The 16,484-nt window shown below is 35.3% G+C and overlaps 3 protein-coding genes across 4 annotated transcripts in view; 1 reads left to right on the top strand and 2 right to left on the bottom strand.

The window, feature by feature from the left end:
• LOC113231933 (carbonic anhydrase 6-like) overlaps positions 1 to 2,641 on the bottom strand; it is a 38,722-nt gene extending 36,081 nt beyond the window's left edge. Inside the window, exon 1 of the mRNA XM_026466480.1 lies at positions 2,557 to 2,641. Coding sequence (XP_026322265.1) covers positions 2,557 to 2,641 — 85 coding nt within the window. The remainder of the gene's footprint in view (positions 1 to 2,556) is intronic.
• Positions 2,642 to 10,808: 8,167 nt separating this feature from the next.
• On the top strand, positions 10,809 to 13,332 carry LOC113231934. The gene is made up of 2 exons (XM_026466481.1): positions 10,809 to 12,774; positions 13,253 to 13,332. The coding sequence occupies exons 1-2, from the start codon at positions 10,809 to 10,811 to the stop codon at positions 13,330 to 13,332; spliced, it is 2,046 nt and encodes a 681-aa protein (XP_026322266.1).
• A 540-nt stretch (positions 13,333 to 13,872) lies between these two features.
• The window catches only part of LOC113231793 (tyrosine kinase receptor Cad96Ca), an 86,196-nt gene continuing 83,584 nt past the window's right edge, over positions 13,873 to 16,484 (bottom strand). For both annotated transcript variants that reach the window (XM_026466325.1, XM_026466326.1), the window contains exon 11: positions 13,873 to 14,518. In XM_026466325.1, the coding sequence (XP_026322110.1) occupies positions 14,294 to 14,518 (225 nt within the window). In that variant the 3' untranslated portion in view covers positions 13,873 to 14,293. The remainder of the gene's footprint in view (positions 14,519 to 16,484) is intronic.

A 16,484-nucleotide genomic window follows, 5' to 3' on the forward strand; every position in this document is an offset into this window, starting at 1 on the left:
AAGATCAATATCAGAGGATACGCAAACTGGTCATTAATGTAATTATTGTACCTACATATTTAATTATTGTACCTACATGTTAACGCAACTCACTAGAAAAGGATAAATAATATTTAACTTTAAGATTCTATCTTGCATGTAACTTGTTATTAATATTTGAAATAAACAGTTTAAAATAAAAACAAATATATTTTTATATATTATACATTAATATTTTTACACAACAAGCAAAACAAATCAAATTTTTAGTAGCAGTAGAGCTCCTCGTGAAAGAGTTCGTCCAGAGACGTACTACCTTATCTATTTCTGCCGCCAAGCAGTAATGTGAACGTTACTGCGTTCCGATTTTGAAGGATAAGGGTGCTGGTAAAATTACAGGCACGCGGGACTTGTCAACTTATGTCTCAGGGTGACAGGCACAGTGGCAGTGTCCCTCAGATGTTTGCGATTTAAAGTTCTGAGTGGCACTCCAACTGCTATGGACAGGCGTGTCGCTGAACACCAGGCGCACGAGTTGCACTTCCAGTCACTTGGTATCATTTTACTAGCAGTAGAGCTCGTTGTGAAAGAGTTCATCCAGGGTAGTAGTGCCACCTTGCCTAGTTCTGCAATCAGCATTACTGTGTTCCGGTTTTGAAGGGTATGGGTGGTGGTCAAATTATACGGACATGTGCGACTTGTCAACTTATGTCTCAGGGTGACGAGCGCAGTGGCAGTGCCCCTCAGGTCATTGCGATTTAAAGCTCACTACAACTGTCATGGACGCTTGCTTACCATCAGCCAAATGATACAAATAACTGATGAAATGAATGAATGAATGTCTGGTACATTACAATTCCTAATTTTCCATTACAGACCAGCAACATCATGACGTCTGTTGCAACAGAAACCATTCCTTGCACTTTCGTTTGAAGGTATAAAATGACCCTGCCGTATACACTGGCGGTGGAAGGTCATTGCACAATAACCGTTAAAAATTGTGAGAACGTTTATAAGATATTTTCGGCACTTATGAATCAACGAGTGGATACGTGCGGTGTTTTTTACATTCTACGGCATCTGATCGGCCTGTACAGGTAGACATACACAGATACTTCCCCCGATTGACCGTAGCCCCCAAAAAAGGGTGACATTACGTTTGGAAAGGGTTATATTATTAGAATAAAGCAATGGAAATAACAAGGAAGGATATAATTTGCACCGTAGAACTTGAGATTGTTTTTAGGGCCATAAAAAGGTGCAATGTTTCTCCGTAGTTCCGAGTGCTCATCAAAGAAATTTTATTTTAATCGAATTGTGTAATATCTTATAATCTAGTTAAGTATATTATTTACTGGTTACCTCCACAGTATCCTTTAATACGGTCGCATAATACTAAAAAACATACTGTAGTTTTTAAAATAGCAATCACCATTCGAATGTTACTTAATAAAAACTTGATAATATTGTTTCCTGAGGATTATCGTATCGTTTATCATCGATGCTAAACAAACAATTATTCAAATAAAATAAAACTAAACATTATTATATTATTTAAATACAGAAAAGCGTAAAATCCAAATACTTCGAAACTCTTCAATTTTCCACAGACACTGCGAACATGATTTTTTGTGGCACAGCCTGTCATTAAAATGTCAGTACTTTATCAAGACTTCTTATTTTTTTGCTTATTGGCGCTGCTCTTTTTAGGATTTCGCCAGCGTCAAGTTTGTTAAAATAGTAAATAAAAATTATGTGCGAACGTCGCCAACGTCAAGCTTTTTTGTAACAAATCCTACATCTTATGAAGACTTTATGGAACTCTATTATTATTATTACTTCCTTTATGGCTGTCAAAGGGCTGCCACTAGCTTAGAGGAGTTTCCATAGTCTAAGGCTTAGAGGATGGATAAAATTAGTTTCCAAGTCTAAGGCTTAGAGGATGGAAAAAAATAGTCTAAGGTCTAAGGCCACTAGGCTTGTGCCAGTGTCACTTTTATTATAATAATATTATAAAAATGGCAATCATCGCTAATGTTAGTGCGACGTTACAAAGGTTACAAAGGCGTTCAATGTACTTGGGAATGATTTATTAATTCAAAAATTAGCTGTTCATGGATGGCGTCAACGGTTCAGGTCAGTACAAACGGTACAACAACTAGGTCAGCTACTGGTGACGTTACCATTGGCATCCCACAGGGATCAGCCTTGTTTCTAGCATTTATGAACGATCTCCCATACTTCATATCAGGAGGGCTAGTGGTTCTATTTGCGGACTACACAACTGTTATAGTATGTGCTAAAAACTATAAGGAGTTGGAAGAAAAACTAGCCTATACGTACAAGCAACTGAATCAGTGGTTCTCTGCGAATGGACTTATTCTTAACACAACGAAGTCGAACTATATGTTGTTCTGAGGAAGAAGTTCTATAGCATGGCCAATTAGCACAACATTTACAACAATTACAGTTCCATTGTGCAACACTTGTAAATTCTTGGGTTTCACGTTAGACTCAAATTTAAACTGGAAATCAGATATGTAGTCTGTGTGTGAAAATCTTGGAAGTGCTACATACTAAGGAAAATGCGACTTCTTGTGTCCAATGTGGTATTGAGGCAGACGTACTTTGCATATTTCCATTCGTTGATGTCGTACGGCATTGCACTGTGGGGTAACTTAACTGAGTGTAATAGGGTATTTATTCTTCAAAAATATGCTCTAAGAACTGTAGTAGGCATAAAAAAGGTCAGTTCTGCAGAAACCTTTTTAAAAAATACCATGATAATGACGACGTACTCACAATACATATATGATATAATAGTTTACGCGCGTCAAAACTTGAGTACTTATGAGCGACGTACGGGCAGAGGCCGAGTGTTGCGAAACGCGGGAAAACTAAAATCTGTTGCGCACCGTGCCGATCTCGCAACGAGAATTCCACTGGCAATAGGTCCTCGATTCTACAAACATCTACCTACAAACCTGAAAAGTGTTGCAAGCGACGAAACGTTTATAATACCCGACAACTCATTTTATTGGATAATGAATCCTACAGTTTCTTTTACTTGACATGTATCGTATTTAGTGATATGATATGACGTTGTATTTAGACAAGCAGTAGTTATACTACTTTATTTTATATATTAATTATTATTGTTTGCGTTAGTTATTCGCGAGTTAGTTATTCGCGAGTGGCGCCACTGCAATAAACTGCCAAATTTGAACGCTCCGCGTATTTTAATTGTTTTAAATTGTTTAAACATTCGAAAGTTTATTAAACCTTAAATAATATTTAAATCTGTGACAAAATTATTCAGTGTTTGTGAAATACGTGAAAAAATCAACTAACAATGGCTCCACCATCGAAAGCAGCCCTTGACAGGTTAGTAGAAGTTATTTCAAATTTGGAAGTAAAAGTCAATGATTTGAATATCAAATTAGATCTATGCTATGACACTATTAAAACTCAAAACACATACATAGCAAAACAAGATGAAAAATTATCAAAATTATTGACAAAAGTTGACAGTTTGAAAATCTCAACCGACACGACTACCAACAGACGCAAAAACAAGCGTAAAATCAAGTCAATTACCTCACATGACTGTAGCACAATACAGCAGCAACACACTTCCACTGTCACAAACATCATGTCCAGTATTCCACAGAGACTTAGTGTTCCACTGACCCTAGATGATTCCGGCCCTCACGGAATTACTATAATTCAGCAAACGCCTGACAAAACCAATCACAACCACTCCACTGCAAACCACAAGTCACATAATATATCAACTCCACATACATCAACCCCTGACACCAGAGAGGTTCATCTTATTAACACCACTAGACCTCTCAACAAAAAGACAATTGAACCGGTGTTAGGAGGCTTGCGAGCGGCACCACCACGCATTGGTACGCTACACTTATTCAATTTTAGCGTCGACACCACATCCGAAGATATAAAGCAGCATCTACAATCTCGGCTGCGAATTAGTGGAGTATGCTGTGAGCGGCTGCCGACACGCGGAGAGTACGCGTCCTTTAAATTAGAGGTGCCAGCCAATAAAGTCCAATCTATACGAGATCCTGGATTATGGCCCGCCGGAGTATCAATTAGAAAGTTCAATACGATCACTCCAAAAAACTTAAGAAAAACACACGCGCGGCACGATCAGGGATAACCTCAAAACCGAGACACAAATCGAACATAACGATCTTACACCAAAATGTACGTTCTATTACTGGTAAAACGGGACTATTGAACATAATTTTAAACACACACGAACCTGACATACTTGTATGTTCTGAAACCTGGTGCAAAAACAATGAAATACTACGCGTGAAGTTATCAGGGTACGAGCTCGCAAATTACTACTGTCGCCCGCGCATCAACCACGGCGGTGTAGCTATGTTCACAAAGCCAGGAATCTTATTTAAACAAAGAACGGACCTACACAGTATTGGTGTTGAATATCATTGTGAAATTTGTGTAATTGAACTGTATTCGGAAAATATTGTTATTGTGGGTATTTATAGAACTGGAAACGGAGATTTTAAACAATTTCTATATTCAATAGAAAAATTATTGTCAACAATATTTGACGAAAATAAAAGGTTAATTTTGGTCGGCGACATAAACGTAGATTATTTAACCGACAACTCGGACAGGCGATGCCTAGACGACCTATTAAGTTGTTATAACACAAAAAATATTGTCGATTTTCCTACACGCGAATGTGACACTTGTAGCACTTCTTTGGACTGTGGGATAGTTTCGAGCGATGACTGTAATTACATAACCGTTTCTCCTTTAGATACGCCGATAAGCGACCACAACGCACAGCTATTCGTATTACCTGTTACGCAACACAAAAATGTAAACAAATTTATACATCGACGTATCTTTGCAGAGGAGTCTATTAATTTATTTTATATGGACATTTATAATTATGATTGGAGTTTCATTCATGTGACTGATATTAATGTTAATGAAAAATTTAGTTCATTGATAAGAATATTAACTTATTATATTAATATTCATTTTCCTATTAAAAAAATATCTTTAAAGAGGAATACTATTCCATGGGTGAGTGAAGAACTTAACCACCACATTGCAATGTATAATAATTTCTGCTCAATGAAACACCAATTTCCACATGATAATGTTTTAAATAAATGTCTCCAACATCATTCAAATTTAATAAAATCTATGAGTTTGCGTGATCGTCGTCTATTTAATGATAATAAGATGATGTCTACTAAAAACTCGAGTAAGGTAATGTGGCAGATTGTGAACGATGAGGTTTCAACTAGGAATCACCAACAAAACGTTCGACTGACTCACAAGGGAGACATTGTGCCTGTGGACATGATACCTGACTACTTCAATGATTATTTTCTTACAATAACTTCAAAATTACATCTACACAATAATAAAGAAAAATCAATGTCATTTTTAAGAAAATGCGTGGGTGAATGCGATGTTCCTCAGTACAGCCTTCCAACTGTCACTCGTGACTCGTTGGAGGGGGTAGTGAGGGGTATGTGGCATACGTCAAAAACGCTGGACATATACGATATATCTATAAATATATTAATGTCGGTGTGGCCAGTGATTGGAGACATACTCGTTATTTTAATAAATGAAATGTTTAGAGAAGGTATATATCCTGATATTTTAAAAAGTACTCGTGTATGTCCAGTGTTTAAGGGGAAGGGGGACGTGACCCATGTTGAAAGCCACAGACCGATAACCATAGTTCCGAATATATCAAAAATAATAGAATCTATTATATCAACAAGTATTATGGATCATTTCGAAATGAACGATTTGTTATCAGATAGACAATATGCTTATAGGAAAGGTAAATCCACCGTAGTTGCAGCACAAAATATAGTAGATTCTATTATTACCAGTATAGATGATAAGTATAAAACTGCAGGCATTTTTTGTGACCTAACAAAGGCGTTCGATGTAATTGAAAATGATTTATTAATTCAAAAGCTAGCTGTGTATGGCGTCAACGGAGTCGCCCATAACCTATTAAAGTCTTTTTTATCAAACAGACGGCAAACGGTTCAGGTCAGTACAAACGGTACAACAACTAGGTCAGCGGCTGGTGACGTCACCATTGGCATCCCACAGGGATCTGCCCTAGGTAATACACTATTCCTGGCATTCATCAATGATCTGCCATACTTTATATCAGGGGGTCTTGTGGTTCTATTTGCGGACGATACAACCGTTATAGTGTGTGCTAAAACCTACAACGAGTTGGAAGAAAAATTAGCCTGCACGTATGAGCAGCTGTGTGAGTGGTTCTCTGCGAATGGACTTATTCTTAACGAATCGAAGTCAAACCTTATGTTGTTCTCAGGAAGAAATTCTATAACAAAGCCAATTATCACCTCCATTGTTCCATTATGTAACACCTGTAAATTCTTGGGTTTAACGATAGACTCCAATTTGAACTGGAAGTCACATATACAAACTCTATGTCAAAAACTTGGAAGTGCTGCATACGCACTGAGGAAACTGCGTCCTCTTGTCTCCAATGTGGTATTGAGGCAGACGTATTATGCGTATTTTCATTCGTTGATGTCTTATGGCATCACACTGTGGGGTAATTCAACTGAGTCGATTAGGGTATTTATTCTTCAAAAACGTGCACTAAGAACAATAGTAGGCATAAAAAAGGGTCAGACCTGCAGAAACCTTTTTAAGAAATACAATATAATGACCATGTACTCACAATATATTTATGATATAATAGTTTATGCGCGTCAAAACTTGGCTACTTATGAGCGACGTACGGGCGGAGGCCGAGCGTTACGAAACGCGGGAACACTAAAATCCGTTGCCCACCGTACCGAACTTGCAACTAGAAATCCGCGGGTAATAGGTCCCCGATTCTACGAACATCTACCCACAGACCTGAAAAGTGTTAGAAACGATGCAACGTTTTGTACCCGACTAAAAAACCTTTTATTGGATATTGAATTGTACAGTGTCGATGAGTTTCTTTTGAAACAATTTTAATTTTATTTTATTCGACAAGCAGTAGTTATACTACTTTATTTTATATTCATTATTATTATTATAATTTTATTACTGACGATCATAGTTATCCCTTGACATTGTATTTCCAATTGTAATATTGTGACATTGATAACATGAAATAAACGATTCTATTCTATTCTATTCTATTCTAGTGACGATCATATTATCTCTAGACATTGTGTTTTTAATTGTAATATTGTGACAGTGATAATAATGATATTCTATTAATTGTCTCCTTGTCCGAACAGTTACCATGCCAGACTGCCACGCAGAGGTCCCAGGTTCGATTTCCTGGCCGTGAGAAATATTTGTGTGGCCTAAATTTATTTTCTCTCGTGCGTTTGGGTATAATTTGTGGTTGTCTCCATGGCACCGGCGATACAGAGTTTCCCTAATGCGGGGCTATGTTGAGTGTGTGCGTGTGCGTTATTCAGTGAGTATAGTTAAGAAGACAAGTATGAGAGACTTGAAAGCGGTGGAATATTTTTTTCCATTTTCCAGAGTTTCATCAGTTTATAAGTACAAAAACTAAAAATAAAGGAGCCCTTAAACAATGAGATTTATTTCTGAATATGTTTCAAATAAGTTTTAGTTAACGGCTCAAATAAAATAAACGTAGATGGGTAATTTTCAGGTTAGTTCTTTTCTACTGATTTCAGTGGCAATTTTTATTATTTAAGTATTATTCGGGTATGTATATATCATTGTCATGAATTATAAAATAAGATTTCAGGATACTACGCTCGAATATTAAGTAGTAAATACTTCGTGATAACACTCTAGTATTTAAATATTATTTAGTCTTTCAGTAGCAGAGAGCTCCTTGTGATAGTGTTCGTTCAGGTAAGTGGCAGTACTTCCTTACCTATTTCTACCGCCAAGTCTTAATGTGAGCATTATTGTGTTCCAGTTTTGAAGGGTAAGTAAGGGTGGTGGTAAAATTACAAGCACATGGGACTTGTCCACTTATGTCTCAGAGTGAATGACGGGCAGCAGTAACAGTGCCCCTCTGATCTTTGTGATTTAAATCTCTGCGGAGCACTTCAACTATACTTAATAATACCACAGACCCCCCACGACTTGTTTGTCCCATTTCAATTCGTCGAAGAACTAAAATAATTTCAATAATTACTTAATCACACAAAATAAAAATGCAAGCAACAATAAAAATTGATGAGGTGTAAATTCAGAACGCATCCGAAGATAAACATTTTCTTTTCATTAAAAAAACATATTTCATAGTTCTACTGTTTTTCTTTCATCTATGATTTTCCTCGCTATAGTGAGGTGAAAAGTTGTGTGTTTCACTCGGCAGCAAATTTGTTTTGTGTCTCGTGCTATGAAACTCTCGCTACGCTGAGGATATGCCAAAGTTTAAGAAAACTAGAAAATATGAAGCGAAAATTTTATTAAGAACTATATTGTTCAGAAAGTAATGTTTAAAACGTTTTTAAAACTTATTTGCCTGTAATTTTGTTATCCTAGTTCTCGGAGAATGAGAATTGTAATGAACTGTCTCGAGAAGGTAGCCTCCAGCAAAGGACACGAGTTAAATAAACACTGCAATGTTTTGTCTTCATTTGTCTGCCTGCTGCCCGTCGTGTCTATTTAATTACTTCTATTGATCTGCCCCCAGAAGGAAACCACCAGAGTATTCCAATAGTCCTATGCAATTTACATTATTATGTTTCAATTATTGCGGCCCTTTCGTTAATTGCGTTACACCCGAATTGAAGTGATTTCACCCATATTAAAATGAACAACATCAGTTCCTACCACAGACCACAGAAATACTAGTAATTGTTCCGTGGTTCCTACTATTAAATTGTAAAGACAATTCATTTTTTGTATGGAGAATCTCCAAAGCGTCGTAGTTTGGGGGTCGGAAACTTGTACTTTAAATGGACTTGGGAAACGTTTTTCGCACAGACACTTACAAGTTGCGTACTCGAGAGTCAACTCTTCTTGGAATCTGGTGAATTTAGCCCCACGAAGTGGAACTACAAATTTATATCCTTGGTATGATATGGCAAAGCCAAATGTGATCATACTCTAAAGGTGCTTCTGTTATTATGAAAGTCATACAAATAATAGTAACTACATGAAACAAATAATGTGTATTAGAAATTTTATCTCTCTTATTTACGCATAAAAAAGTTACCGACTAATTTCGTTCACAGTGTCTTCATACCTCTTTCCAGGTTAGTTGGTATTTTGCAGATGTAGTAGCCCCATTAGGTTTAAATTGCGAATTGGAAGCAAATTTTTAATATCAATTTTGTAACGTATAAACTAGATAGAGAACGAGCCAAAAACTCAGGTCGTGCGTCTTCAGAAAAAATCACGTGCAGTCTCGAAATTCCCGCTGTTGCTGTGTCATGTTTAGTTTGTACTTTACATTATTGACATAAAGTTCATTATGCTATGCATAATTTGGTCACATTCCTTTCATTTCGTACCTCGACAAAGTAAATTGGGCCTAAGACAAGAGTGCGAATTCTTTTTCTAAACGTATTAAGGATATTTAGGGTACTAAATAAATATTGTTATTACACATAAATTTTTAGGTTAGGTACCTTTGTCTCCTAAAAGGTTGTAATTTTGCAAGTGTGGCCTTATTACACACAAAGGGTGCGAATTTTGTTTATAAAGAAATTCTTCACTAGTTTACAGTGAACATTTTTGAATAACTGTCATAACGAAAAAAAAAAAAACAAATATTGGCAACGAGCACATAGAGAAATTCGTGAGGTCTGCAGATTCGTTCCGTGTCCCAGTTGGGGATCCGAAATTCGTGAGGTCTGCAGATTCGTTCCGTGTCCCAGTTGGGGATCGGGGATCGCTCAACACCGGACTGGCAACCAACTGGTCTGGCGCTGGTTCGAATCTAGCTGGATCTATGTAATTTTTCTTTGTATTTGTACGATCTTTGCATCAATAATAACACCAAACTAGAGGAGTATTTTCCCAAACAATATATGAATTTCATAATAATTAAAATATCGTGGTATTTATTTAATAAATAAAAATATTGTCATATATAATGACTGCCTAAAAACGAGAGCTGCTTCAGTGCCTGTTCATATCCCTACTGGAACTTGCATCCGAAATTATTTAAATTTTTTATTGTGTTTCAGTTATAAAGTACGCAAAAAAAATATGCAGAGGAAGTCGCGGGCAACAGCTAGTGGATCATGTCAGTTACGTTAAACAAATTCATTGTAGTCTTTGGGCACGAATTTAGTATCCAAAGGATACGAAAACCCCTAACAGTCATCTGAGACTAACAATATTACTTGTAGTTTTATTATAATTATAAATTACCAGTAAATTTGAATCTCATACAAAATATACGACGCATCTATGTACGTATGTGTACAATAGCTAGCAGGAATATTTAGAAATTTCACAGCACTTTTATTGGAGCATAAAATTTAGTTAATATTGTTTATTAATATTGTTTAATAAAAAGAAAATGTAGCACTCCACATTAATGTTTCTGATGTCCTTGTAAGCAATATTCAAAAAATTTGCATGACTTTTTACGATACCTATAGGACGCTATCTGGTCGGCGCACATTAAAAAATACAATTTTGCGAAATGAAGCCAACCTTTATTGCGAAATGAACCCCATAATAGTTAAAGTAGAGATCAGTGTAGATAAGTTACATGAAAATGGAATCCATTAGTGTCACGACAGGCGCATCGCATCATAGAGCCTTTTTAGTACAATAGAATTTTAGGTGTGCTTTGCAGTAGCTTCAAAATGATTCTAAATCTAGTACTTGTGTTGTCACCAATATTATTTTATACAGAAGCCATTGTAAACCCACAAGGACCCACAGTTGTTAAAGACTTCAGTAATTGTGTTACTGATCTTATGGAACATAATTTCAGAAAAGAAGGACTTCTTATCTTTGTCAACACAAATAACGTTAGTACATCAGTAGCAAATATTAGAAGTGAATTACTGAGGAATATAAACAGTAAGTTAATTTATTCCGTAGAGGTGAAGAACCCAAGAGATGAACCGGCAATTTGTGTGCGTAATGTTGATGATAACTATTTAAGTGTTTTTCACAAGGAGATATTTGAACCCACACCACTTGCTGAATACTATATCGTCGTTATTGATAACTATAGTGATTTCACGAGAGTGGCGAGTTGCATCATTCGGTCCCGCTCATGGAATCCCTTAGCAAAATTCTTGATTCTCCTATTTCATTTTGCAAATTCGACTAAGTCTATAGAAATTCAAATTGAAAATATGTTAACTTGCCTGTTCAGACATAACGTTATAAACATTGCTGTGATCGTACCTGAAGTGAATAACATTAGAAACGCAATCGTTTATAGCTGGCGTCCTTTTGAACCGCCGATTCGTTGTGGTTATTTTAATGAAACAGCCATAAATAGGCTTAAGGTAGAAAATATTTGCGAAAAAGGAGTAGTCAAGTCTGAAAACGATATTTACCGAGACCGAGTTCCTGATAGCATGATGGGGTGCACCCTAAACATTTTGGCTTTACAAAGACAGCCTTTCGTAAGTGCTGACCCATTTGATCCTAATATGGAAAAAAAATTAATAAATGAATTAGCCACAAAGTATGGATTTGAAATCAATTACCAAATTATAAATAGTTTCAGAGGTGTAAAATTTGACGGAAAATGGGAGGGTGCTTTGAATAAGCTAGTGGCAAAGAAGGGCCACATTCTATTAGGAGGAATTTTCCCTGATAATGATGTCCATGAAGATTTCATCTGCAGTGAAACTTATTTAGCAGATTCGTATACTTGGGTTGCACCTAAAGCGTTTCCATCACCTCCCTGGGTGGCATTATTAGTCATATTCCAAAGAGTCGTGTGGTATTGTGCAGTTGCCGGATTCGTGCTATGCGTCTGTGCTTGGAAAATCTTTGGTATTTTAAGTAAAGATTCGACATATCACCGAACTTTTCGACATTGTTTTATGAATGCTTGGATTTCAATGTTCGGTTTTTGTGCTTACGCTCGTCCAGTTAAACAGAGCTTACGTATGTTTTACGTATTTTTCAACTTGTATTGCATTCTTTTTCTGACTGGTTATCAAACGAAGCTCATTGATGTTTTAAAAAACCCGACATTTGAAGAACAAATAGACACAATTGAGAAATTAATCGAGAGCGATTTAAAGTTCGGTGGATTCGAAGAGGTGCATGATTTGTTTTACAACTCCTCTGACCCCTTTGATAACTTAATCGGAGAAAAGTGGGTGCCTGTAGATAACATTTCTAAAGCGCTAATTGATGTCGCGGTGTACAGAAACTTTACTGTACTTTGCAGTAGGATGGAATTGGCTCATTTGGCGGCTATAATGCCAGAGTTGAGCGACAGTTTTGGCAACAATCGATACTACGCTTTTGATACCAACACATTCTCCGTCCCGATGGAAATGGTAGCTTTGAAGGGATTTGCTTTCATGGAGAAATTTTCGGCTACTTTGCGAATACATACGCAAATGGGTGTGAACTCGGGTGTGAGGCGACAATTTGCTCAATTAACTAGATTGCGAAGGGCGAACTTGCTGCGAACGTTAGATCGTGAGGACGAATTGAAACCTTTATCTTTGCAACATTTGCAAGGCGGGTTTTTGGCTTTGATTATGGGATATTTAAGCGGCGCAATCAGTTTGTTGGTAGAAATTTTTATAAACAGTGAATTTGTTACAAACAAAATATCTAATATTCGATTGGGATGGATAAATCGCAAAAATAAACTATTTCCTTTGTTCTCTAAGTAATTTTATAAGAGGAACGTGAATTTAAGTAAAACTTAAAACAGTTTTTAACAAAACATTTATTGCAAAAGTGTTTTTAATAATGCGAAGCCTGTACACGGTTAAAATTGTTTTAATTATTAAATTTATTAATTTACATCTAAAGACTAGTACTACTAATTTAAGTCACGTGACTATAAGGTGTTATGTTTCATTTCATTTAGTCTCTTTGAAATGTATAATAAAATAATAATGTGTATTAATAATAAATAGTATATATGTCATAGATATATAAATCAAATCATTAAATAAACACAGTGAGATCTTTAATTTATTGATCAAAGGGGAATAAAACTGTAATTGAAACAATAATAAAGTTACATGTGTACGTACGTCTCATTTTTTATTTTATTAAATGATATTTACCTAGCGCGATTTGCTATATGACATTATTATGTATCGAAGGAAATTTATCTATTATTATAATGCCCATACTAGGACAACAATAAGTTTAATTTTACTAACAAACTATTAATATAAAGAAATACAGCGATTTAGGGAAAACGATTTTATATTACATATAAATAAACACTAAATACCTAGTAGTATTTGGTATACCTACAAAGATATATTTACAAAATTATTTTAGCCTTATTATTTCTACATTATGATCTATTCTACAAAAAACACTCACATACAAATTATTTAAGAGTCAGTTCTTAAATAGCTTAGGTTTTAGATTAGAGATTTTTAGATATTTTAATGTTAGCACTGCCTGATTAGGACACATCAAAAGTATATACAAATTATATTTCTAAGTAGACGCACTACATATACACACCGGTAAGTGTTTGCTTAATCATGCTTTGTGTATAAAATACCGGTTATAAAATACAAAGAATTATTATTTCAAAATACATTGTGGGTATCATATCAGCAGAGTATCATATAATTTTCACCTCACTAAGAAATCTGCGCGCAAAAGCGCAGATTTGATAGAGGTTTTTTTGCACGCAAGGGTGGAAAAGGTTTTTGCAAATTCGAACTTGAAGATGGACTGTAGTGCACTTAACTTTTTCATTCAATGAAAAAAAAAAAGATTCAACTACGCAATTTCTCGTACATTATGCTTATTTATGTAACAGTTGGTATATTTTATTTTTATTATTGTTGGCATTGGCATGGCAAAAGTATAAGCAAGAATAAAAATTGATGAGGTGTAAATTCAGAACGCATCCGAAGATAAACTTTTTGTTTTAATAAAAAAAAACGGATGTTTTATAATTCAACTGTTTTTCTTTCATATACCATTTTTCTCGCCATAGTGAGGTGAAAAGTTGCGTGTTTCGCTTGGAATCTATTTTTGAACTATCTTAGCTTCCTTTGCTTGCTCAGGTTTCAATACAAGCAGTCGCGTTAAACAACAACTTTACAGCCTTGCATAATAAACGACTATTAAACATAATTTCTGTATAAAGTACAGGACACAGGAAGGGCTATAGTTTCTCCCCGTCCAAATGTTGAACGTTATAGTAGGAATGGTCCGGAAACCGCTCCAGTTCGATGTAATCCATTTCAGTGCAGAGGAGCCGCTCGAGCATGGCGACGACTTCCTTAAAATCTGGCCGGGCTGTCGGTTCAGCTTCCCAGCAGTAATACATTATATTGTATAGTTCTCTGCGGCAGTGTTCAGGTTTTTCTAGACGATGACCTTCGCGTACCTGAGGAAAAGCATTAAAAAATCAACAATTTTATTAAAATAGACGCACTAAAGTACTGGGGGCCTACCAAAATCTCTTAAAACAATATTACTTTAACTTACATTGACTTTTCGTACCATGACGCGCTTAAAGTAACCTTATTATAATGTCAAAACTATGATGATTTACATATATCTCTTCAATATTTGGTTTACTTTTTTATTTAATGGTAAATAGGAAATAATTTCTCGTTAAATAAAAATACGCGATGTTTATTTCGTAAAATTATGACAGCGACATATATATGCTCCTTGGCAACACTAACAGTTGCCACTATACTAGACTATAATTCCGAATTCACAACGTGATAATCAAGACTCGGCTTATTTTATTTAATAAACTTTATTAATATTAATATCGGAAAAATAATTGAAAACAACGTAATTTTAATAGATTTCATTACTATATACTTTTCTTTTTTTTGGCAGTTAAAATTCTCTGAATGTAAATAATTATTAAGTACTTTAACATTATACTACGATAGTAATATTTAGAACATCAAAAAATAAAGAGATGGCATTATACAGTTCATATAGCGTTATTTCTTTTCTATTTTTAGTAAGGAATAGACAATATTGGGAAATAATTCGTTCTTTCAGTCACTTTAGCAATAATACATTATTTGGTTGATAGGTTTGTCATGGTACGAATATGAGTAATATTATAATAAGCTTACTTTAAACTTTTTTTTTAAACGTTATGGTAGGCCCCCTGTTCATAATTTCAAATTTGTACCTAACTAGTTGATACGTAGAGTAACCAATAAAAATAAAAAAGTTTGGAATATAGACGTTTGTTATTAGGGCGAAAGAGACGGGTGATTAGTAAATGGAATTTTGTATTATATAAGCTTATGTACGAACCGGATGTTGCCGAAAAAAATTTGTAGGTATTTTGTGTTATGTTCAAAACAAGTACGTAGGATGAATTAAATATTTGATTACTATCATATTGAGTTCTTAGGTTTTCGCGATTGTTATACATAGGAATGAAACTATTTTTCCGGATTTAAATCGCGTATATTTGTTTTTTCAAACAAACCGACGTTTCGGGCCCTTTACAGGTCCCATGGTCACGGTTGACTCTCAACTAATAAATGGTTTATGTAATTGTTACAATGCTGATTCCCCATTGGGATGGCTTGAATTTCGTTTCGGTGCTTAAGGGGTATCTATAGGGGTAACAAACCATTAACGCAAGATAGTCCAAGTGATTTGTCAAAGGTTTTGAGGGTAGCCGAATAATGGAGGAGTTTAAGTGACGTTTTATCTTCATGGCCATTTTGGATTGAGATTCTAGTCCCAGAGGGTATACTCTCTGGATTACAATACGGAAAAAACAGTTCCAACGATAATACCGTATCTGTATCTTATTCATGGTCCCAATATTTTATGAAATAAATTTATGTCGTTTGATTTAAAAGGGTCTAATTGATACTCGGCGTTCCACACGCAAAATAGGCGTTTTGTCGTCGAGTTGCGGATACCAGCCCGTTGCATCAAGTACCAAGTACCAAGTACTCGGCGTTTATCTAGATAGTAGGTAGTGGAATAGCGGTTTTAGAGGTTCAATCTTATTTTAAATGTTGTTAAAGTTTAGACATTAAATTGCGTGTGTCCATATTTTTGTAAATATGTAAATATATTTAACTAAACCTTCATTTAATATGAACTTGCATTCTATAATTTCATTTTTGATAACAATCATTACTTCAACACTCATATTAAATAATAATTACATGTTATAAACTTCAGTTCATTATAACTAAATGCATTATTAAACTAAAATAAATTTTACATAAAATACGTTCGGAAACGCTAAAGAAATTCGGTTCTGGTTTGCACTTCTTCTACATAGTTTCGATAGCTTCGATTGGAGGTTTAAGAAAACTTTTGAGCCATTGTGAGGCTTATGCTGTGCGGCACGG

Source organism: Hyposmocoma kahamanoa, unplaced genomic scaffold, assembly GCF_003589595.1.
Source record: "Hyposmocoma kahamanoa isolate Upper Pololo Valley unplaced genomic scaffold, ASM358959v1 66, whole genome shotgun sequence".
NCBI lineage: Eukaryota > Metazoa > Arthropoda > Insecta > Lepidoptera > Cosmopterigidae > Hyposmocoma > Hyposmocoma kahamanoa.